The sequence below is a fragment of the Patagioenas fasciata genome, chromosome 1 (genome assembly GCF_037038585.1).
Source record: "Patagioenas fasciata isolate bPatFas1 chromosome 1, bPatFas1.hap1, whole genome shotgun sequence".
Classification (NCBI taxonomy): Eukaryota; Metazoa; Chordata; class Aves; order Columbiformes; family Columbidae; genus Patagioenas; species Patagioenas fasciata.
The window spans coordinates 113122825-113145315 of NC_092520.1; the positions used below are offsets into that span (position 1 = coordinate 113122825).

Sequence of the window (22491 nt, forward strand, 5' to 3'; positions counted from 1 at the left end):
CATCTATACCTGACAGCTTCTGTGCCACAAGGCACACACTGTGACACAGACACAATGTCCTGAACATGGAACAGTAATTTTTTGCACTAACCAAATGAGTGCAAAGGTCTCCATCTCTCATTTTTTCCCGGCCAGATTTTCCAAAATTCACTTCTTAGTCTTCTTGTCTCTATTGCCACAGATAAGCTCACTGAGTCTCCTCCTGAATGTGTATGTTTAATTGGATGATCTAACTGTAAACACACTACAGAAAAAGTGATTCTGTAATTTAGATAATGCATGTTCGAATTTAACAGACTATTAGAAATCGTAAGAAAACAGAAACAGCTCCTAAGAAGCTTTTAACTCCAGGAATACTGAGATTTTCCAAGGCACAAGCAAATCACTTAATTGATATTTACAGATTCCAAAACCAAATCAACTTTATGGTATTTTCTTCCAATGATAATCAGTCAATTGTGTGGTCTCAGGAAAAAGAAGATACTCTTCATGTGATGTTTTGGAAAAGATTGGTCTTGTTTTTACTAGCCTGCAATTTCTCAAGTCTCCCTATGAACACAATTTCCTCCCCTCAGAGATGTATGACTCTGTAGTTTAAAAGGAGAATGCATTCAAAGCAAGTTGCAAAGTACCTTCTTCCCTAAAAAATATAATTCAAACTTCAGTTTTACATCCACTGAAAAACGAACCCCAAACAAACAAACAAACAAAAAAACACAAAAAACCCCAAACAAACGAACAAAATACAACAAAAACACACCATAGTTCACCTAATTCCTAAAACAAAATTTGCTTTTTTATACAGCACTTACCTTTAAGTCTTTCAAAATGCTTACAAGAACTGTGGCAAGAAATACATATAAGACTTCATTCTTATAACAGAAAATCCATACCAGCCTACCCATTATAGCTTTTGTTGTTGATCCTGATGGCAGCGAGACAGCCACAGTCAGTTTTCCAAATGACTATTTCTAGCAGAGTGTTTAAAAATAACCTAAATTCTGTCATGCCCGTAACATCTTGCAAACACTGGACAGAGGCAGGAGTCATATGTCAGTACTACAGTTCTGCCTGCATTCATGCAGCTTAGGGTTGGAGAAAGAAACTGAGAAACGGCCTTTCTACAATTATGCAGGTTTAAAGTTTCCTTTGTGAAAGCAGCAGTGAAGTTCAGCCTAAAAAAGCTTAACCTGTATTCTTCTGAGTGACTTCCACCTTGGAATTTGTCCTAAGAAAGACATTACAGAACTAATAATGTCAACTTACTTCCAAAACAGAGCTACAAGGTACAAACTTCTGTTAGAAAAAAAAAGCAGTTCGATGTGTCGTAAATGGAGCTGCCCATGAATTTGAGGAATATTCAACTACGAGCCTCTGATACACCTGTCAGCTTATTGTGAGCAGTAAGCACATAGACACATATACCTGCCATTGCTTACACTCTGCATCCTTCTCAGGTCTTCAGTACAGCCTCTCCACGATCTCTCATCTCACAGATTTCCTCTCTTTATTTGAAAATCCATTACATTGATCTAAATGACACTGTTATTCAAAATACAAAATTTCTTTATGAAAGCATCGTGAATGTGGCAAATATGAACCATCCAAACAATGTCTCATACTGTGATATATAACAAAACTCTGTTTCTGTTTATGGCAAATTATTTTATTTTATAGAAGAAATACTTTCAAATAATACAAAAAAAATGACACAATCATACAGAACTGTGACAAAAACAAGAGAGATGAATACTGAATATGGTAACTCATTACCACATCAAGACAGAACTCATTACAGCAGTCAGAATCACGGACCCACCAGACATATCGAGCATGTCTCACAGCAGCCTGTGTTTAAAAGCGCCAATGAACTCCCTGACATGAAGGCCACCAGACACTGCCCCTTTGCTATAGAGTCACAGAACAATTCAGGGTGGAAGGGAGGTCCCTACCCCAATTCCTGTTCAAAGCAAGACTAACGCAACCAGGCTTGTTCCAGGCCATGTCAAGTTCTCAGCCCCTCCATGGACCAAGAGCTCCACCTCTCTGCTGCTTCCAGTATATGACCACCCTCATGGGAACTCAGTGGTGTCTGTTCTTTGCATACACAGCAAGCACTTCTGGTGTCACTGCATGGGAACTTTTGTTAGAACGCTACCCTGTAAGGGCCTCCACTGAAAATGAGACACGAAATTCTGACTAACTGGTCTTTTCAAGCAATGAGCGCTGCAAAGCTTGCTGTCCCTAGACTTTTACCCAAACACTAAAAATTTCTGGCATAATTTGTTTTTTTATCTGCATGGTTTCTGACTATGTATATGAAAATCAAATAGTCACCCACCAAAGCTTCCTGGCAAACACAGACTTCAGGATAAAATGCTAAATAAATTTGAATTTCACATATATTGCTATACAATCAAACCACTTGATTCCTATAACTGATTACAGGCCATACCGGGCAATAGGGAATACTACCTTAAAGTTAAATGTCTGTGTTGATCATCCTCATTGACTAACAATTTAGGTTTCAAATCTTTTTTTGTCATTACTTTTTGCCTCAGCTTGGTCAAGTAAAAGCAATTCAGTTTTGCTTTCAGGTTTTCCTGATCTTTGACAAGGTAACAAGAGTATAAGCTCTTCAAATTCACACAGAACACTCACTCACAAAATATTTGAAAATGTTCAGATTGGTTCTGATGAGCCTATTTAGGTTTTGGCTGTTGTTTTGATCTCCTGATATGTAAAAGTCTGGAGCCAATTTGACCTTTAATTAAGAGACAGCATGATCTTCCTTCTAGGCGATTCCAGCAATTTGCTAAGTCAGTCTTGTGTTGGGCACCTCTCTTTGTAGGTAATGTATAATTAGAAAAATATGAGAAACTATTATAGTAGCTTAGTAAAGAAGTATTTTTACATACTTGCAGGATGCAAGGACACAAAACTGGCATTCTCGGGAATTTAGGGTGACAGTCTTTCATTAAAATGATTGTTACAAGTAAAATTATTTCTTACTGGGTTTGAGCTGGTACAACTAGCAATCAAGTAAACTGTACCTTCCAGAACTATATACCTTCCTCCTGGAAAGTGCCGCTGTTCAACACAATCTGCATGCAGCAACCTCAAAGCACACGCCTCAGGATGAACACGTGTTTGAGCACCCTTATTTAATGCAGCTGCTTTCCAAAATCAGCACATCTGTTGTTTCCTGCATCAGATCTGAATGTTTAGAACTGTAGAAATTACTATAATATTCTTTAGCGTTCTTTCCACACAGCTAGCTCACACTGCTCTTGAAGTCTCCTTTTATTACACAGCAAAACAAAGACCTGTCACCCTTTTCCTTCCTCCGTTAAAACTGAGAAACTAGTTAAGAATACAAAGATACTTTAGACACAACTGAAATGAGAACAATCTATTAGTGCACAGTAAGAACATGCAAATGAATTCTGCAATGTTTAACATCACTTCTAATCAGTGTTAAACACATTGCAGGTGATAATATTTTGCTATAACACAGACAGTGCTAAAGGATACAATGTACATAAAAAGCTACAGATAATAAAGCTGAAAAAAGTGACATTTTTAGAACATAGTATTTTCATTTTCATTTCAGGTATCAGAAACAAAACCAGCTCAATGGTTCCATTCTACTGTATGACAAATACTGAAGAACAAAATTTCAGTCTTAAAATACATCTTAAAGTAGGTATTTTCCTTCAAGGAAAAAAGGCACTATAAATAAATTACACTACAGTGAATTTGCCTGAACTCACTTTGTTTCTGTCTTCCAGCCTTTAAGTCAAATAAAACAGCATAAAAACTGTACACGCTCTTAACAGGATAGTCGATCTTTTATAAAATAAGTTGTCTTCAGAGATGTCAGTTTCACAACAAGGAAAAACCAAGCCTTGTTGCAGTCACTATTATAAAATATATATATGTATATATATTTATATATGTTTTTGTTTACTTTTACTTTTTTTACTTTTTTTATTTTTTACAAAACGTGTATATTAGCTTTTGCACTTTTTTTTTTAAAGAAACTTGGCTAATCTAGTAACTTCATTAAAATAAAAGCGATAAATACTTCATGTTTACAATGCAACATGTCATACATCATCAGCTGGCAGAGGAGGTATGTTAATCCTTGGTCTTGTAAAAAAAGCTATCTTCTCTCTGTGATCAAAACAAGATAAAAAGGAAGTCAATCAGATATATGCCTACATTTTTTTCCCCAAAGAACATGGTTTCTTCACTCTGTTTAGTGGTTTGCATTTGTTACTCACATACTGAACTGATGGTTTATTTGAGTACACAAAACCTACCAAAAAAGTTATTAAACCTCACTGTATACTTTTGCCAATGCTTCCTTGGACATAATTACTGTTTCTTTCACTTTATACAACTTATTGAACATCATAGTTCACTGTAAAAAGGTTTTGCAGGACAAGCCCTGCATAAGTCACTTCTGCAATTCAAATGTCCCAAAACCTTGTACACAGCAATAAAGCCTTCCAAAAAAAAAAAAAAAAAAAAAAAGAAAAAGAAAAAGAAAAAAGGCAGCTTTCAGAGTCATCTTTTTGCTTCCTTATTGAGTAAACAGTACATGAGTACATGCAGTAAAATAAGTGTCATAAAAAATGAATGTGTGAATATAAATGGCAGGAACTTCAACAAGGAAGACAGCTTTTGTTTAATTTTCTACACCTCATTTTATTCAGTTCTCCATATCTTTTTGGCATCTCAGTAGACAAGACATAAAACTCCTCTTATTACCAGAAAAATAAGATATAAATGCAACCCTAAAATTTCTATTCCTCTTACTTCCTTCCTACCTTTCTGAAAAGGGCCTTTCCAGTATAATTCAATCAAAAAAATTACATGAAAGGACAGACAGCTTTTCTATTTCACTTAAGTATTCCCTGTAAAAAAGTTCTAAAAATCTGAACACTGGATGAAACAGTATAACGTAACATGGTAGCTGAGCTGTCCTCCACAGCTACGTTGCACTAACACTTTCTTACTCCTAATGTTACTCTTTCAATAAAAATTATAAAAAGATGTAATGCTAAAGTAATAAAGCCTTCCTGTGAAACACACATTCTTTATCAATGCCACTTGTACACAAAATCAAGTGTCAGAAAAAAATCTGAAGCTAAGAGAGGACATATACCATGTGAATGCAGCTGAAACTGGAAAAGTAGTCTAAAGCAAAGGCTTACTGAGGGAAAGCTGGAATGTTAATGACTAATTTTTAGGGAGAGAGTGTTACTAGTAACGTGTATGTATTACATTATACGAACTATTTATGCCCACAGGCTTGCACCGAAGAACTGACAAATCATGTGAACTTAATAGTAAGTAGGTTAAGTTGAAAGAATCATCTAAGCTATGTGTGCGCTTGAAGACTTTTTTTTTTTAATTTCACATGTTTTAGAATTGTAAGACTGCAATTTTACCTTCGTTTTGGCTCTCCGCACTACAAATGAATCAAAGGAAACTCATGTATCCGAATTTCTTTATATAGTTAAAAATTACTGGCTATACAGAAGACGCAGAACTTAAGCTAAGTGCTTTAGAGAGCTTTAACCTCTCTAGTGAATCGTTGCCATGCCCTTGCAGTACACATCACCACTTACCTAAAAGTCTGCACCTGAATAGGCTCCTTCTGATTTTGCCCACGCAACTGGTATATTTCTTTTGATGCTTTCTTTAGCATCTTTTCAGCTGCTTGCTCTTGGTGATGTTCAAATTTGGTCTGTCTGGTCTAAAAACAAGAATATACTGCCTTAAATGGTCATGTGCATAAATAAAACACAAGAATACCTAGGTTAAAATAATGAGTTTTTATCCACTCATCACAATAAAAGCACACAAGTACACTGTCTGAAATAGTTGATCATCCAAGAACTATAAATTCAAAACACAGTATTGTTTCATTTCATAATGCACTGCAGACAGATATGTACTAAATTTGTGAAATTCACTGCAAACAGATCTGTCAAACAAGACCTTAAAACAAATTAGGCTCACTCTTCATCTCCAATAATCCAATGGCAATTTTGCTTGTTACCCAGTTTTTCCAATTTTTGCCTGTAACTTCTTTTTCCAAGAAAAGGAAAAATCATATACCTATGGAACTTTCCAAACACTTGTAAAAATGAAATATCAAATCAGCAAAATTTCTTTCAAAGATCAGAAGTAAGGGAATTAAAGCTTCAATAATAAATATCTACTAAAAAACCAAACCAAAACAAAAAAGTGCTACTGGTAAATAGCACCATTCTCCATTGTCTTCAAATAAATACACAGTTTGGTAATAATCCAATGATCTCTATTGCGCTAACTTCAAGAATATCGAAGTAACTTTCATTGTTTGAAGTTTTGTAAAAACAGCTCCTTAGACATCTTGTCACAATCAAGAAACTTTGAAACCAGAACATGTTGATTGCTTGTCGCCTGTTCCCATACCTGCCTCTCTGCTTCCTTCAACAGGTTCCGGAATCGTTCATCTCGAAGGACCCAATGGGGTAGATCTGTCTGCCCTCGGAGTTGGGCATCTTCCAGACGCTGTCTCAGCTCCCTTAAAACACATATCTCCTCGTTCAGCTGTCTCTGTCTAGTTCTGGATGCCTGGAGATCCAGCTCCAGGTCTAAGGATGTCCTCGCCATAAGCTCAGCCAAAGGCGATCTGCAGGACTGCTGAGTTATTCGGATTCAAGTAAAACACACGATATATTACTCTCAACATGACACACTGGCCGATTTTGAGCTATATAGAGCATATCTTTTCCATACTTAATTTACACACAAAGTTTTGGAGAGATTACTTATCATCCCACAGTGAAAGGCTACCTAGCTGTACAGGTTTTCTGTACCATGTACCAACTTTTTAAATTAATGCTTTCTACTACCTCCTTTTACAGCCGCCTTTTGGCTCATAAAAACTAATTCAAGTTTACAGACCAAACTTTCATATTATGCTGATAATAAAAGGATGCAATATGAAAAACTGAGTCACGACATCAGAAAATACCGTACCAAGTAAGATTCCCCTTAAAGGCTTTTTATTCGATATTGGTTTTAAGATACATTCTGATTCAAAATGGGATGTGTGGCTCTCTACTTGCGTACACTAGCAATAGATTAACTCCTGCTGACCAGGTTAAACCATAAGCCATTTATACACACGGCATTAAATGCCTTATCTGCCCTTCTCTGCCCACCTGTTCTGTGGGGTGGCACAAGAGTGAGAGAAGAGGTTATAACCTATTAATTCCTGAATACTTGGGCCTCAAACACTACATTGCTCTAGGCTGCATAGGAGGGGAGCTGGATGTTTCACTGCTACATTCACACACACTTCTCCGGGCCTGCACCCTGAATCATAAAGTAGACTTTAAAGATTTAACAAAGTCTACATCTAAATCAATACAAATTCAGTCCCCATTAAACTAACTTTTGTCTGCTATGCTATTTTTTCTCCTAAATAATTCTTTACAACTATATTTCACTTCTTTATGTCTACCTTTTAGCTGAAAATAACCCAAACCACACCTAAAACATGTACACACCGCACCCACTACCCCCAATACATTACAGAAGCCTCATATATTTCCTAAAAACATGAGAATGTACGTGTAGGCATCTAAAGCTTAAGAAAAACAGTGCCAGTGTCCTAGCAACTCAGTGAAAAGTAAGAATCGGTTTCATAGGAATACCTGTTTATACCGTAGAGTACGCCTCTCCAACGTATTTCGGACAAAAGGTGACTTCCTTGGCAGAGTCGAACTGTCACTGTCACTGCGATACAGCTGATTAGAAAAGATATTGAAAATATAAGTTGCTTACAAGGTCTTCTACATTAAGAAATCTGGATTTTTTTTTCATTTGCTCTTCAGATTCATTTTCAAAACTGTACCGAAACTGTCTTATGCAACTGATTTTTTCAGCTTTAGTTATTTATAAAGATTTGTATATAATAGTACTCACACTGTACAGATACAATAACTTAAGAAAGCTTCAAAATTATCAATGTTTTACAGGTAAGGTTCATCAAGCATTCTACTAAATATTCAAGACAATGCAACCTAAAAAGGGGGAGGGGAGTGTTAAAGGGAGTTAAAATTTCTTTCTCAACCATTTACTGTCATGGGCACAAGCAATACATTCTCCCCCTTTTTTGTCCCCCTCTAATTTTAAGTAAACACAGATGAAGTGAGGGTGTTTAACCACCTCTTCCTTTTTGCACTATCTTGGTTTTGGTGTGTGAGCGCGTTTCACTCATATTCCCTGCAACATAAACAGATATGGAATCCAGAAATCAAACTGAAGAATTCAAATTGGTCCACAGACGTACCGCATGCAAAGTAAATAAGAGTAAAAACCAAAAGATCCTTGGTTTAGGAAAAAGCATAAAAGTTAAAAAGAAATCATCACTGCATTTTCAAAGCCAAGCTCTCAAAAGCTTATGAAAAAGTACAATTAAAGCTATGCGTATTCCACCAATATTGCAAAATCAATATCGATCTATAGATCTGCAATAGCGTCAGCCAACTGCTTATAAGCCTTTTGGTGCTGAGTGGGGCAGCCGCCTCACATGCACTCGAACACTGTTGTGCCGATCCTCAGTTATTTGCACCAGTGCACCCAGTAATCCCAGGTTCCACTGTAATGGGCATCCTATGACTTACACACCTGACAGCAACCAGAGTCCTGAGAATATTTATGCAATAAACATAAGATTATGCACTCAGTCCCCTTTCCCAAACTTTAAGCACCTGAAAGTTAAACTTGTCTTCTAAGCTGTTTATACGTCTCATTAGACAGTGCTGTACCTCTGCAAAATCAATCACCCTAGCCTAACTTCTAAGGCTGCCAGGAAAGAGAGCTTAATTTCTAATTTATTGTAGATTCTTAAATTTTAAATTAAATAAATTCAGCTTTAAACTCCTAAAAACAAAAATAATCAGGGCACCTCTTCCCCACTGCAATATTTAAATTCAATGACAGATTGTTCATTAGTATTAAAAAGTGGTATATGTTTCTTCTAAATGCAATAAAGTCTTCAGAAGAAATGATCAAAAACGTACAAAATTCTTGTGTGGGAGCCCCTCCCTTCCCTTCTCTTTAAGCCTTACTCACTCTGCAAACATATTGACTGCGTGCTCCAGGCGAGAAGGTCTGGGAACGAACAATAGTGCTACTGCGAACAAAAGCAGAACCCCGTGGCCGGCGGCTAGTTCTCTCTTTTGGAAGAATAGCAACTTCTTCAGGAAATAGATCCTCAGTGTTAGTTTCCTTATCCACCTAAAATTTCAATGAAGGAAATATTCTTATTTTTTCCTTATTTTCTCTTTCTTACCAGAAACAATCAGACATTCGAACAATATCAGAAGTAAACAATTTGCCCCACCAACTAGGTTCAAGTTTTAATGAGCACTGAGAACAGAGGATGAATCATCTCATTTTTTAAAGTTTTAAAACTAGGTCATTTGAAAACATAAGATTACCTTTCAGAAGTGTTCTCTGGAACAGTAAGAATAATGTTATAACATGAATCATAGCAACAGAGCACAAAGACTGCATTCAGCACTGGCAACTGGGCATTAACCAAGCTACCACCCGATCTCCAGCCTCAACAGAAGAAAACTGTCACCTGTCAACAAGCAAGGCAACTCTGAAGCAACCACTTTAAAGCTGGAAGGAGTCAAATGAAGAGAAGAAACTCAACAAAAGGGAAGTGAAACACTGATTAAACAATTATACAAGAACACTCAAATATTTGGAAACACAGAAAATATGCTGCTCTAGCAAAGCTTCCAAACTTGAAGATCACTCACTCCCAAACAGGAGGTGTTATCTTCTCTAAAGACAACACAAGTAGCCTGTGCTCCTCTGCTTCAATGGAACTGTGCTGACTTCAGTTTGTTCAGGATTGTTTTCAATGTCTCATATCTTGAATACAGAAGATTTTAAATACATCTGTTTCAGCACAATTGTTCTGAATGTTTGAGCTGTATTTATTTTAACACTGAAACAGTAACGCAAGCCTTAACACTTTAAGCTTCTTTCTTTGCAATTCCTTCAAAAATTCTTATTTCTAAGAGCACTGGAATTTTATCATGACCTTTTCTGTTACAATTTTGGATCAACACAAAAACTGATACGAGTGCATACTTACACATTAGATAAAAGCCACAATAAAAGTAGCTTGCCTTTTGATAAAAAAAAGCTAATTCTGTCCAGAAATAAATAGAAAGTACACAAAAAAAACCAGCCCTAGAGAAGGTATTTTTAAAAACTCAAAAGGCACATGCTGTCATGAAGGTGGTGCTCATACAAAGTTGTTAACGTAACCTCTGGTTATCTTCTCTCCTGATCAGCTCGGACTCAGACCCAACATGCAGCAGTAACATACTCGGTTAGGCAGGGCGGCAGTTCCCATGCTGCAGCGTCTTCTCTCACTTGTTACCTTTAGTGGCGGAGGCTGCACGTTCCCAGAGCTGTACTGGCCGGCTGGAGCTGAGAACACGTGTCCCGCTAACGCGTCCCCGCAAAACGTCTCTTGATAAGGAGGGCTGGTCTGGGTGCAATTACTGCAGCCACTGTCAACAGATTCTGCTTGCCAGCTCCTGAAGTCAGAATACCACAAGAATTTTGTAGGTATTAAAAAAACAAAACAAAAAACACATGCAACTATACATCACATTTATATATTTCATTATCCAGGTCAATTTATCATTTTAGAGTACTACTTCTCCAATAAAAATACAGAATGTTCAAAGGGAAAATATATCCCACTTGCACTTCTGCAGATGCACGGACAAGCAAATACACTTCGTGTCCAAAAAAAGAAAAAAGGAAAAAAAAAAAAAAAGAAAAATCACCTTCCCTAATTTTCTTAAAGCTCATGTCCTGGTCTTTATAGCAATACTACCAAAACAATAACAAAAAAACCCCACAACTCACATAACAACCTGGGTGTATTATTAATTATGAAATAGCATGGTAGTTGACCCTGAAATAGTAAGAGCTGTGCTGCATGTTCATTCCATAAGCATTGCAATGCATTTCTTTCTTTGACATTTTCTCAAGTCACAACAATTTTTTTTTTTTTTTTTTAGTACAGTGCCATTGCAAACCCATTCCAGTTGCCTCCCCAGAAAAGTTTCTGATCACAGAATCCTAGGGATTGGAAGGGACCTCGAAAGAACATCCAGTCCAACCCCCCACTGGAGCAGGAACACCTAGACAAGGTTACATAGGAATGTGTTCAGCCGGGTTTTGAATGTCTCCACAGTAGGAGACTCCACAACCCCCCTGGCCAGCCTGTTCCAGTGCTCCGTCACACTCACCATGAAGATGTTTCTTCTCAAATTTAAATGGAATCTCCTGTGTTCCAGTTTATACCCATCGCCCCTTGTCTTATCACCGGTTGTCACCGAGAAGAGCCTGGCTCCATCCTCATAACACTCACCCTTTACATATTTATAGACATTAATGAGGTCATCCCTCAGTCTCCTCTTCTCCAAGCTAAAGAGATCCAGCTTCCTCAGCCTTTCCTCATAAGGGAGATGCTCCACTCCCTTCATCATCTTGGTTGCCCTCCAGCAGTTCTCTGTCCTTCTTGAACTGAGGGGCCCAGAACTGAACACAATATACCAGATGTGGTCTCACCAAGGCAGAGTAGAGGGGAAGGAGAACATCTCTTCACCTACTAACCACCCCACCTCTAACACACCCCAGGATGCCATTGGCCTTCCTGGCCACAAGGGCACAGTGCTGGCTCATGGTCATCCTGCTGTCCACTAGGACGCCCAGGTCCCTTTCCCCTACATTGCTCTCCAACATCTTGCTGCCCAACTTATACTGGAACCTGGGGTTGCTCCCGCCCAGATGCACGACTCTGCACTTTCCCTTGTTATATTTCATTAATGTTTTCCCCACCCAACTCTCCAGCCTGTCCAGGTCTCGCTGGATGGCAGCACAGCCTTCTGGTGTGTCAGCCACTCTTTCCCAGCTTGGTGTCACCAGCAAACTTGCTGACAGTGCACTCTATTCCCTCATCCAAGTTGTTGATGAATATATTGAATAATACAGGCCCCAGTACTGACCTTTAAGGCACTCCACTAGAACCAGGCCTCCAACCAGACTCCGCCCCATTGACTGCAACTCTCTGGCTTCTTCCCTTCAGCCAGTTCCCAGACCACCTCACTATCGGATCATCCAGACCACACTTCCTCAGTTTAGCAGCAAGGATGCTGTGGGAGACTGTGTCAAATGCTTTACTGAAATCAAGGTAGACCACATCCACCACTCTGCCATCACCTAATCACCTTGTTATGTCTTCATAAAAGGCTATGAGGTTGGTCAAGCATGATTGACAGAATGTCTTCCCACTCCCCAAACTTCAAGTCCTCTAAACGCACCCAGCTATTCAAATAAGGTTTGCTCCTGTTTGCACGTCACCATATACTAACCTAATTTGATACTCATAACACAAACAGGGAGTAGATCTTGGAATAAGGACCTGCTGTTTCTCCAGCTGCATTTCATACTATACCCATAGTATAAATAGCACTCAGCTGTTTGATCAGGTATTTAAACTACTATTTGTACCTTTCTGATATGGCTTCTGCTTGATCTTCCTTTCTTTCCAACTCCAGGATTTCCTCCTCTGTGTACTCCAGTTTCACCCGCTCTTCTGCCAGCTCTCTCTCAACAGCCTCCAGCTGGGCGGTGGTCCTTGCTAACAGGGCTGTCACTGCATCCTGAAAGGTAAACTAGACCTCAGATAAAACCATTCAAACAAGCTATCATATTTAATGTATATTACTCAAACAAAACAAAATCACAGCCATTGTATGTTCCCCTCCCAAAAAAAAAAAAAACAAAACCAACAACAACAGGAAAAAAACAAAACACAAATAAAGAAACAAAACAAACCCACTCAAAACATCTGTCCTGAATCTTAGTGATGAAAAAGTACAGTGTTCCACTAACACAACTTCTCACAGAAACTGGGCAGGCTTTACATCACTGTGGAGCATCATCCAGCAAGTTAGGTGAGAACAGACCTCTGGAAGTCACCTAGTCCCATGTCCTGCCCAAAACAGGGACAGCTTCATAGCCACATCAGGTTGCTCAAGGCCCAGTCAAGGGCCAAAATATCTCCAAGCATGGAAATTGTACAACCTTCCTTGACAATCTCTTGAAGTGCAGTGGCAGAAATTTTAAATGAGTTTTTGTTAGTTGAACTGGAATTGTGCATACAATATAGACAGAGAACTATTTCAAGCACCTGTCCAGACACAATCTAGCTTTTAATTACTCTTTCCAGATCCAGCTTTTGCCACAAGAGCTAAATTAAGGTATTGCCTTCTGTGCACCTCAAAACCAAACTGCACCTGAGATAAGACCACGACCAACCACCCAGCAGAGCAAGCCAAATAGAGTAAACAAATCACTTTTTCAGAGCCATACTGTTTTAACTGTAGTTACATTTCCAGAAGACCGAGGAACACTTTCTTCACACTGGTTCTTGTTTTTTGCTCTCTGGGGATCTGAACCCGTGAAGATCTGAACTGAATACCAGTGAAGCTGCATCTCACCCGAACTCTCCGCATCAGTCAGGTTTATCTGCGCAATGCCCTGTAAACAGCAAAAAGCATAGACCACAATATAATACACTGCAGAACAGACATATTCTAATTTAAAGAGTATTTTACTTATATTGTGAAAAACACCACTACTTTATAAAATACTAATAGCGTATCTTAAGAAGAGACAGTTTTGCTCTGTTGCGTTATGACATTTAAGATACTGAACTTCTTGCCTCTTGCTCACTACCCGAAAGTCATTGTTGCATAGTTGATATTAAATTTAAGTTGAAAAATAAAATTTCCATGACTGATGTAGATATAGTTACAGATGTCAGCTTTTAATATTATGTTAAATAAATGCTCTCAATGACATATTAAATTACTACATTTGCTTAAATTATTATTACTTTAACAATATTACTTCAATCTGCTTTCATTTGAGAGAACTATATTCTGGGATACCCTTCTGTTCTCCAATCCTCAAAGGCATCTTCCAAAGGGGAAAAATATGTTGCGTAAACCAATTTTTTTTTTCTGCCTGTTTATAATATACGCAGTCAAATGTGCCATAAAGTCATTTTTCCACTTTCCAAGCCATCTTTACATCTCCCAGGTTCAGGTGGAAATAGGTTTAATGGAGGCTTCCCACTAAAAGTCTTCCCAGCTTTAAAGTAGCCCTACTCCATCAGACAGCACTTATGTAAGAAATTTCTGAGTGGTGTTGACCTAAACCAAAACCCGCCGTGAGCAAACACATGCTATTTTGCCTCTTTCTTTTTTTTAAAATCAGTTCACATACTGGACCTAGCAATGACTTTATAACAGCTAGTCTGTTACTGGTTTTGGCTTTATCCGGCTATCTCTACAACCTGTTAATTTTCATGCTAATGGAAAGGCAGTAGGAAACATAGAAACTGTATTCAACTTTAAGCGGGTAAAGAAAGAGTTAATTAGAAAATAACAGTTAAAGAAAAAAATAAATGTATTGTTTTTCCAAGATGAATGTTCCCTGGGGCTCTGTTTGAACAGGTGTACAAAAGCTGATGGAGAAAGTTTTTGAGGCTAACAAAAGAATGTCATATCAGGATACAACATGTTACTGAGACAGTCATTTTATGTCAATATACTGGATGCTACAAACAGATATGCCTTTTCTTTCATATATGAAACAGAAATGTCTTCTATTACCTGTTACACTTGTCCTGACACAATGTAAGGAAGAAACATGTATCGAAAAATCACACTTTTGCATCGGAGTTGGAAAATGTTTAAGACATGCTGGGTTTGGTTTCAGGGGTAGAGAGGAAAGCTGTTTTCCAATCACCAATATTATAAAAAACACGTTGACTCTTAAGATGTATGAAGCAGCTAAGAAGGCAGCCCAAAGACATGAATTGGCTAATTGGCTAGAACATCACCATCAAATGCAATTAATAATTCTCAGTACTGACAGGACCAAGGTGGGTCCGCTAGTGGGCTGCCAGGTGTCTGCTCCGATGCATTTGTTAACAACTTGGATGGCAGAATATTGAAAGCATTTATGTATCTCCCAGTGTTGTGAAGCAGAGGGATTTTAAAATGTATGAGAAAAAGATCAAAACTTAAATGATGTTAAAAAATGGGATGGATGTTCTGAAATAAAACCATGAAATGCAAAAAACCAAATGTTTACACTCAAGAAGAAGAATGCAAATAAATTAAGACACGGGGAATAATTGGTTGGTCAGGGCTGTAAAAGATCAGAAACGGGGAGTGAAACAGCAACATCATGTGACTGTAAGAAAGGCAATCGCATTTCTCTGATGTTTTAATTTGAGCCATATATGCTACTCATGAAAAATAACAACTCCCTTGTCTCAACATTGATGAGGCCACCAGGGAAGAAATAAATCAATTTAAAGAAGCGTAGTTTCAGAAAGCAGAAAAAGATCCTTCAGCAAGGCAGGGTAAATGAGTAAAAGGCTGAGGGAGTGGAAAGAGCATCCCACAAGTTTAGTAGATTTACTTCTCTATATAAATGAAGTTTAGAACTATTTGCCAGAACATTTCTTTTCTCCTTTTTTTTTTTTTTTTTTTTTCCCCCTTCATTTCCTGTTATGTACAAATATTTGTGTAACTTAGCATAAACTCCAGCCTGGCTTCTGCATTTAGGAAAACACTAAACTGGCACAACCAAATTGAAAAGAAAGCAGTCATCAAGAACTTCAGAAATCTACGGATGCTTAAATAGATGGAAAAAACTGTAATCTCAGTGGAAGAGATTTTGAAAGACTATAACAGAGGCCATCACAGTAGCTCCAAAGAAAGGTAGCAAATAAGTATTTTCTCAAGTTGAAAAGTCATTTTCAATTTACAGAAAAAGATGGCAACAATCATAATGTTTAAATGTATACTTTAATGCACCTACCTTAAGAAACTGTGACAGAAACTACAGCATTGTTTCTCTCTCTTTTTGAGTAGTACTGTTAACTTACCCTGAAGTATGTTATCAGCTACTGTAGACAAAGATATTTCTGACAAACTACAATAAGACTATGAAAGAGAAAAAAATTCCTACCAACATAACCTAAAGACCTGTCCCTTTTTTGCTAATTCATTAGTAGCACTTAAAATAAAAGCATCCTAAACTTACGTGCACTTGTGTCAATATAAAGATGCTTTACACTGAAATAGCCTATTCCTCTGGGAAGCTAAGCAGTCATTTCAGTGTAAAGCATTTTACACCAGTGTATCCAGCCTGATCTTGAAATGCTTTCTTTTTCATCATGTTTAAGTGAAAAAATGACAAAACTTATTGTGGCAGGCAAGACCTTGGGTCCACTTCTGTCAACATTAAGACAGATACCTAATTTTAAATGTGGACTAACAAACATGCATTCTTCACCAGATTTGCTCACATGAACACCTCTTATCCATAGCCCAGCACAACCCATACCTCTTAAATACTTTGACAGGCTCAAAGAAAAATGCCACTAACCCATTCAAACCCCTCACTGAAATGCCAGCTCAATCACTTCAAAATAGCAAGGGCATCAGCTCCAAGGCAGATTTATTTAAGCCTATTGATATTTGACAACAGCTAAATGAAGTTAACATTTAACACATCTAAAGTTAACACATGTAACCTATCTAAACAATGGCTACATTTCTTTGAATGCATCTACATCAGATTTCTCAATCAGTTTAACATAAAAGATTGATGTAACTGAAACCAGCCAGGATCACTATTATCCTGCAACAATGTTAAGATTGAGATAACAGTAGTTTTCTTCCATCACTGTTATATAGCAATAAGGGGTTTGTATTTGGTATATTTAAATGATACTGATTCACCATGCACGTGTTACAGTGCAATGCAGAAACAGAAGTCTTGACAACACTGTAGTTTAAAAGCTGTCAGATCAACTCTTCAGGGATTTTTTTTTTCTTTTCTTTCTTGTTTTACACAATGCTTCCCCTCTTGCACCAAAATTTAGCAATGGCAGATTTTTCAGCTTTCTCCAAAGCAGACATTTGCACAAAAAACATTTAACAAACAAAAAATTAACTCTTTATCTACTAAGTGCCATAGTAATTAATGTAAACCTTATATCAGTTTTCAACATGCCTCCGCAATGTAACAGTTAAATACTAGTACAGATAACTTTACTCTGAACATTGCCTAAAATGCACTAATTCTCAACCTCTGCTAATTTTGCTAATTATTTCCAAGACTTTATGTAATCTAAAATGCCCATATTTCAACTTTTTAAAAACTCCACCTTTTTTATTAAAAGAACCATAGTTGTGTATGTGGACAGAGACATTAACATGTAACTCTATCAGTACTTCTTAAGGAAAAATAAAGTCTTCACTTTCTCTTATTAATCTCAAAAATTATTCCTCAAGTAACTGTAGTTTCCTCTATCACATTGCTTTTAAGAAAAATGACCACTTACCAATAGTTCTTCTTGTTGCTGATGATCAACTGAACAGATATACAGCTGTAGTGATTTTAATTTCAAAACACTTGAATGCACGGGGATTCGGAAAACTTCATTAAATATTAATGGAGTTTGAAATTCCAAAGCTCTAGAGCAGTAAGTGGTTGGTGTGCCTGACTCAAGCGGCGGCAAATAAACTCTCACATGACTGGGAACAGCAAAACAGACAAATAGCACAGCTGAGACAAAGCAAGCTATTTCGCATTTCCCAAAAATCAAGCAAAGCAAAAACATCAGTGTAACTTCTATACGAAGAAGCTGCTTTGGTACCTCTTCGTTACAGGAATTTACTTTGTGTTCTTAACACTGAAGAACTGCAAAGCTGATTTGGAAACCCACCTTTTTCTAACTACAACTGATTTTTTTTTTTTAACTTAGTGCTTAAGCAGAGTCACCAATGGAGTTTGGAATTGAGATGCCCTGAGGTATTTGAGGCATCTACATGGAGCTAGCAAATATGACATAGTATCTATAGGAAAGCTACAGCCTTCTCAAGCAGCAGCAGCTGAAGGCCAGGTGCTATACTGTGATATTTCAAATGGAAACACATGCTTATGTTTAGGTGATTGAACTGCCCCAGTGTCATTGAGCCATTTCTTCCTTCCACCGAGTACAGCTTTCCCCCCAACCCCCTTAAACTCAGCACAAAAGGACAGCAAAAGAAGCCCACAGTCATTGCATCCACCTGCCGTCTTAAAAAACAAATTTAAATATTTGGTACCATCTCATCTGAGACTCCATGCCAAAAATCAAAATCCATTACTATTTTAACCTGATGGAAGGCAGCAGAGCTACTTAGAGAAGTGTCTCTGTGTATTCCCTGTCCTGACTGCTTGCCCAGCCCCTGCAATATCCTATTTCTTGCCCCTTGTGCCAGCAAACAGCTCCATGCAACTGTGCTGTGAATCAGACTAGAAAACTTACCTGGGTTAGAAAGCTAACCCAGCAAAAATAGGGCTTAAGGATTAGAAAAATCCATCTCAGAGGCTCAATGAGGTTGACTACACAGCTGCATGAACTCTTATGCCACCACCAGAGAAGGGCTGACACTGACAGGCAAATAAATAGTTAGAGGACACTTGGAAGAGCTCATTATGGTGGAACTGCAGCGTTGCCGTATGGAGCATCAGACAGCTCAACAGCTTTACATGCTGTGAAGAGAGTGATCCAACCCCTCCCTTCATCAGCTGCCACAGGTAAGTTCACCCGCGCTGTCCCCAGTAACTCTGATTCAATGAAGGTATTCATCAAACTGGCTAAAAGCTTCTTCTGGTTTTAGCAAGATAAACTTCTTTTTTCAACCAAACCAATCGATTTACCCCGTAGCCATGCAACTGACTGATTCCAGCACAAATGGTTAACAGAGAAGGGTGGGCAACAAAAGTGCTTTTTTGAGTGCGGCTTACGACACCTGATTTCCTTGATGCCAATGCCCAACAAACCCTCTGGAGTCTTTTTTTTACCTTGTTGAGTTTACTTGACTTTCTCTAGACAACACTTATTTCTTTTTCTAACCACAAGGCAATATGGCTGAATACTACTCGATACTCACATTTTTTTCCCTACGGCATGTCCTTGCACTAACACTAAAAACAAAGCAAAAAACTGACACCAATGCATCCACCGATATGAAGAATTTCCCCTAGAGGTTTGCAGGGTTAGCAAGATCAAGCATTCTCAACAGAGATCAACTCAGTGAGACATATGTCAATTTAACAGCTTCCATGGAACAACTTATTCTACATTACAACAATATCACACACCCATTTTACACAGTTTTCAACCAACCTCTCCCAGAGATAAAGATCAACAATTTTCACAGGTCAAATTTCTTTAAAATATGTTAAGATACATATCACTAGATAAGACCATGTTTTATGGTGACACAGCCATTATTGAAGAAACATTTATTAGAATAAACTAAGCAACGTTCTATATAATGAAATATGGAATGTGAAAAAACAGCACAGGCCACCAGAGCTTAAAAAATTCAATTGTTTGTACTGATTCTCAGCTAGCAGATGTGCTAAAATTATCTCTGAAAGGTGTTTCGCAGGCATTCAAGGAGAGCTGTCACAGTCACAAAAGCCTGCAAATGTTCAGCTTTTGCTTTATTAATATTTTTTTGGTTAAGATAAAGGGCAAGGTATCTCTCTTACTGATGAATATACATGTGACAGTAGGAATTTGAGAAAATTACAGTAAGCTTATTTCTAGGATATATCACAGATAAGCTGTAGAGAAGTTGTACAGAAAATAATATTTCTTGAATACTGCAAATACTGTAGACAGCTTTTTGGCCAGAAGGCATGGGAGTGATAGAAGCATGACTTCAATATTTTTGAACAAACTTTCATGTGCATAATGGACATGTAAGAACATGGATCATGAGAAGACTATGCTTGTTAGCTGACCATTATGACAGAGGCTCTATAAAAAGGGACCTGATGTCCATAAAATTAACCCTTTCCTCATATAGACTAAGACATATCATCTTCTCCAGAAATGGCTTCATTTTGCATGAAAACAAACACATTTATGATATTTCGATTGTGCCATACAACAAACAATTATCAAACTTTGGGTGACATATAAGCTTACATTTTGCAGTTTTCTTTAACAACTAGACTAGTAAAGTTCTTCAGCTGTAATACGTGGACTAACAGACACTCGCTTGCACTGTCATGCCTGGAAAATAAATTTTCTATATTACTCACCAAGCATCAAGACTTTGCTGAAAAGATAGAGATGAAAGACTACAAAGATTTTAAGAATGTAAAAGCACCTTTTGCTGTTAAACAAAACTCTCAAACCAGTTTGAATCAAAAGCAACTACAGGTATCACACAGATAAAAGAACGTTATTGATAATATTAGCTACAGTAACAAATTTATCAGAACTACGAGAATTCAACATTATTCAATTTGAGAAGAATAACAGTCCCTACTGTGACTCTTTATAGTGAACAGGTTTTATAAAATCCACTCCTTGGTTTAAACAGTTACACCATAAATATATGTGCATGTGCACTCATGCATGTGTAACACATCAGTCACATCAGACAAATCAGTCTGAAAAAATCCTGCTCACATCAGTTATGAATTTTGAAATGGAACTAACAAACCTGGTTGAGATTTGAAAACTCTCAACTTTAGGAATTAGTTTTCCAAGGAGCAGAGGCAATTCTGGAGGATTAAGACACGACATCCTGCCTTGCACTGCTATAATCTGCCCTTCCCCATGCTGTTCCACTAAGAACAACAGCATGCCCTAAGCACAGGATTTCAAAGCCATATTTGGGAGATGTATTTTTGTTTTGTGTCTTTTCACCTGTGACTTTATTAAGGTCATCCTGCTCCTCTCACACACAGAGATGTATCCTCATATCCACGCACTCACTAAAGGCCCGACAATTAAAATGCTGCTGAAAGAAGTAACAAAGGCCTTTTTATCAGCTGTTATTGAAGGGACTGAATGAACTGTGGTTAAGGCACGTCCCCAGCAGAAAGTGGCATGTGATGATTAATCTGTACATCCACTAAACTTTGGCTTTCAGTTCAGAACTTCTAAGAACTATCCATTGCAGTTAAGTTTATTAAGAAGTTATAAACCCAAACCAAGAAAACTAGTGAGCAATTCCTGCTGAGTTGACAGGGAGAAAGAAGAGTAAGACTACTCACAGAAAACCAACATGTATTTGTGGTTCTTCACTACTGGCAGCATCACCATAAACAGGCTCTTCCAGATCTTCATTCCTGCAGGAACAGAAAGTACTGTAAACTACATACTGACCTAATCTATCAAAACATAATGAAATAAACATTTATTTTGTGATTATGGATATAAGGAATTGTTTGGTATTTCAGGAGGGACTGGTAATACAGAAGAGATTGAGGTATTTATTTAAAAACACACGAATAGTTATTCACAATTTTTTAAAATGAGTTTTTAGAATACCTCTTTCAAGATATCTAATGTAGTTTACTATTTAGTCTGCCTTTCATGTCTCTTTAGCATCCTGACAATCCTAGCTTCTTCCCAGTTACTGTTTGTGTTAAAACAATCACATAAAATAACACACCTTTACCCATCCTTCAATCACTCGGTCAGCCTACACAGTTGTAGGTTTTTCAGCAGCTCATATATTTCTTTCTTGCAGTTATACTTTTGTTATATGCTACTTAGAATTCTAAGTCACACTCTGTATAATTTTATTGCTATAGATGGTTGAAATAAAATTCCTGATATAAAACTAATGAGCTGAAAACACTATTTCACGAAAAAAGTATATGGTGTTAAAATGCTAAAGAGACAAAAAAGCGAAAGGGACTTGGCACTTCTGAAGATGACAGTGGAACTTCATGTAAAAAGCTCTTTTCCTTTAAAACATGCAACCTAATACTCTTACATTGATAAGAACTAGTGATTTTGGAAGTGTATTTAGAAATTTGTAATTAATTATTTTGGACTGTGTGGTAGAACAGGAATATTTCCAGCTTACTATGCATTTGTACACCTGACCTTTTGCTCAAAGCTTCAAACACGCCACTGTCACTAGCCAGTGAATGATCTGAGAGACATGCTGAAACTCGCCTGGCTCTCCTCTCCGATCTTCTCCCGCTGTCTCCTCGCAGAGTCACAGCTGTCAGGGAGAAAAAGCAAAGACAACATCAGCTGAAGGCAACCTCTTAAACAAGAAACATTTATTGTATCAAAACTAGCAGCAGAACAGTTGGCACCAATGCAGTTCATTGCTTTTTCATCTAACTTTAAAACCTAGAATACAATCAATAGAAGATTTTTTGTGGGAGAACTAAGGAAGGAAGTTTATGGCTAATTTCTCTATTACAAGACTAAGTATAAACCAATTGCATTGTTATTACAGTGCTTCTCTGGTAGAATAA

General features: G+C 37.6%; 1 protein-coding gene across 5 annotated transcripts in view; it reads right to left on the minus strand.

Annotated features, from left to right (window-relative positions):
- Nucleotides 1–1644: 1644 nt before the first annotated feature.
- WWC3 (WWC family member 3) overlaps nt 1645–22491 on the minus strand; it is a 104166-nt gene continuing 83319 nt past the window's right edge. Inside the window, exons 12-23 of one of the 5 annotated variants that reach the window (XM_065856325.2) lie at nt 22109–22229; nt 21268–21342; nt 20189–20275; nt 17543–17735; nt 13486–13653; nt 12622–12773; nt 10475–10634; nt 9145–9309; nt 7722–7814; nt 6472–6702; nt 5640–5767; nt 1645–4176 (exon numbers count right to left, since the gene is read on the minus strand). In XM_065856325.2, the coding sequence (XP_065712397.1) occupies nt 4110–4176; nt 5640–5767; nt 6472–6702; nt 7722–7814; nt 9145–9309; nt 10475–10634; nt 12622–12773; nt 13486–13653; nt 17543–17735; nt 20189–20275; nt 21268–21342; nt 22109–22229 (1640 nt within the window). In that variant the 3' untranslated portion in view covers nt 1645–4109. The remainder of the gene's footprint in view (nt 4177–5639; nt 5768–6471; nt 6703–7721; nt 7815–9144; nt 9310–10474; nt 10635–12621; nt 12774–13485; nt 13654–17542; nt 17736–20188; nt 20276–21267; nt 21343–22108; nt 22230–22491) is intronic. The other 4 variants (XM_065856317.2, XM_065856308.2, XM_065856300.2 and 1 more) reach the window with 4 other exon arrangements.